The sequence below is a fragment of the Engraulis encrasicolus genome, chromosome 1, assembly GCF_034702125.1.
Source record: "Engraulis encrasicolus isolate BLACKSEA-1 chromosome 1, IST_EnEncr_1.0, whole genome shotgun sequence".
Classification (NCBI taxonomy): Eukaryota; Metazoa; Chordata; class Actinopteri; order Clupeiformes; family Engraulidae; genus Engraulis; species Engraulis encrasicolus.
Genome location: NC_085857.1, coordinates 56,134,077 through 56,136,576, shown reverse-complemented (window position 1 = coordinate 56,136,576; position 2,500 = coordinate 56,134,077). Strand labels below are relative to the sequence as shown.

Below are 2,500 nucleotides of genomic sequence, written 5' to 3'. Positions count from 1 at the left end.
CTGCCTCTTCAGTCGAGGGGCTCTCTCTATTACCGGGTTAAAGAAGGTCACCTGAACACACACACACAATAGTCAGCAAGGGTAGTCAGAAATGAAAGATGACAGACTCATGAATGTGTGTGTATCAGTGGTGTAGTCTACGTAGAACACGTGTATACGGAGTATACCCACTTCTAAATTTCTGAAATTTCAGTATACCCACTTTAAATTGATTGATCCATTGTTTTGAATTGCACAAATATATACAGTATATCCACTTCAAAAAAATGCTGAAATATACAGTATACCCACCATAAAAAAGTAGACTACACCACTGGTGTGTATGTGTGTGGTGTGTGTGTGTGTGTGTGTGTGTGTGTGTGTGTGTGTGTGTGTGTGTGTGTGTGTGTGTGTGTGTGTGTGTGTGTGTGTGTGTGTGTGTATACCTCTGCTAGTAGTAGTCCTTGTGGCTCCAGCTCCAGTTGCACTCTGTGTTTTTGGTTGTCTATAAAGTCCTCCAGCTTCAGGAACTTCAGGGCACACAGCGAACGATAGTCTTTCCAATAGACAGCTATCTCCATTTCTCTCGACTGAAAACACACACGCACACACACACACACACACACACACACAAATGTTGAATATTGCATTTTGACTGAGCCAGACAGGTTCTGTTAGGTCACACACACACACACACACACACACTCTCTCTCTCTCTCTCTCTCTCTCTCTCTCTCTCTCTCTCTCTCTCTCTCTCTCTCTCTCTCTCTCTCTCTCTCTCACCCGTTCCAGTTCCACAGTGAAGGTCTGGTCCCAGGCCTGATCTCCAACAGTCTTCCAGGCCGTCTGGCCCACCACACAGTTATCCAGCTTCAGCACAGCAGACACCTCAGCTACAACATACACACACACACACACACACACACACACACACACACACACACACACACACACACACACGCACGCACGCACGCACGCACGCACGCACGCACGCACGCACGCACGCACACACGCACACACAGAGACACACAAACACACACAAAGTTTTTGTTAAAACATATTATGACATTTTGAGTTCAAGTTAAAATTGGTCTAGGTAGGATATACTGTATATGACATTACATTACATTTGGCAGACACTTTTTGTGCAAAGCCACACAAACACTTCTCAGCTCGTTGGTTTTGAATGGGTGTGTTTTTGGAGGTGCTCGCGCGCACATACACACACACACACGCACATACACACACACACACACACACACACACACACACACACACACACACACACACACACACACACACACACACACACACACACACACACAGTGACTGCTTTGAGGGGGCGCGCCTGTGTGCGACTTACTGGAGAGTTCGTCGGTCTTGAGTGTGTGTGTTTTGGGGGGTGCGGCGCTTGAGCGGTTGCGGCCGCCTCTCATAAAGGTTCTAGCGGGGGAGGGGCTCTCTGTGGGCCAATAGGAAGGCAGAACCACCGGCGACCCTCGAGAGCGCCCCGGAACCGTCTCCAACACGCCCACACACCCCAGCAACGTCACCTGCAGGGTACCTAGTAAACACACACACACAGATATATGAACCTCCCAACCGCCCCGGAACTGTCACTAGAACACCCACACACCCCAAGAGTGTAACCAGAGAGAGTAGAGAGAGAGGTTCCATTGGCCCATTGTTTCCGGGTTCTACTGTTGCAAGGGGGAGGTGGGAAAAATCCCCCTTTAGGCAGACCTAGGCAGACCTAAGGACTGTTCTATTCAATGCTAAGAGTATTATGACACGGCCCTTTACGCAGACCGGAACCTGGTCACGTTAGGTGCCCATAGCAACCTATTACATTGGCATATCTCTATATACTTAAAGAATCTCTGGTGTAACCTGCAGAGTACCTGGGAAACACACACACACACACACACGCACATAGGTTAACAAACACAGAGCGAACGATAGTCCTTCCAGAACACAGCTATCTCCATTTTCTAAGACTGAAAACAAAAGTTCAGCGGGTGTAGTTTGAGCCTAGCAGAAGCTTATTAACCCTGTGAAACCTGAACCATGAAAGCAATGAGAGAAAATTCTAATTTTTTGGAATTTGCTTCAATATTGGTCCCTTATAAGAAATGTAAAAAAAAATTCAAAATTTTGTTAAGGTCGCTGAGATATTTAATGCATCATATATGATGCATCAGGCTTTTAATGAATGAAAATTCCAATTTCATGACCATTGAAAAATGACTTTTAATGCATTTACAACTTTTTTTTAATTTAAAAAAGTTGTCAGACAATTTAATTTGAGGATTATCTTTAAATATTTAGTGAGATCCTGCCATTTTTTTAAGCCTATCCTTGTTTTAGCAGGACCATATTTTACATTTCCCACAGCCTGGTTGGGTAATTTTTTAAAATCTATGTAAAAACATAGCTGATCGAATGCTCAACAACCTATTTATGAGTGTAATATAGATCATTATTCATTTTTGATGTGTAATTTGAATATATGGGTCCATTA

The 2,500-nt window shown here is 44.4% G+C and overlaps 1 protein-coding gene across 1 annotated transcript in view; it reads right to left on the bottom strand.

The window, feature by feature from the left end:
- Window positions 1-2,500, bottom strand: part of LOC134455824 (serine/threonine-protein kinase N1-like) — a 27,564-nt gene that overhangs the window by 8,575 nt on the left and 16,489 nt on the right. The window contains exons 8-11 of the mRNA XM_063207164.1: window positions 1,343-1,543; window positions 763-872; window positions 426-569; window positions 1-51 (exon numbers count right to left, since the gene is read on the bottom strand). The exon at window positions 1-51 is cut by the window's left edge and continues 25 nt beyond it. Coding sequence (XP_063063234.1) covers window positions 1-51; window positions 426-569; window positions 763-872; window positions 1,343-1,543 — 506 coding nt within the window. The remainder of the gene's footprint in view (window positions 52-425; window positions 570-762; window positions 873-1,342; window positions 1,544-2,500) is intronic.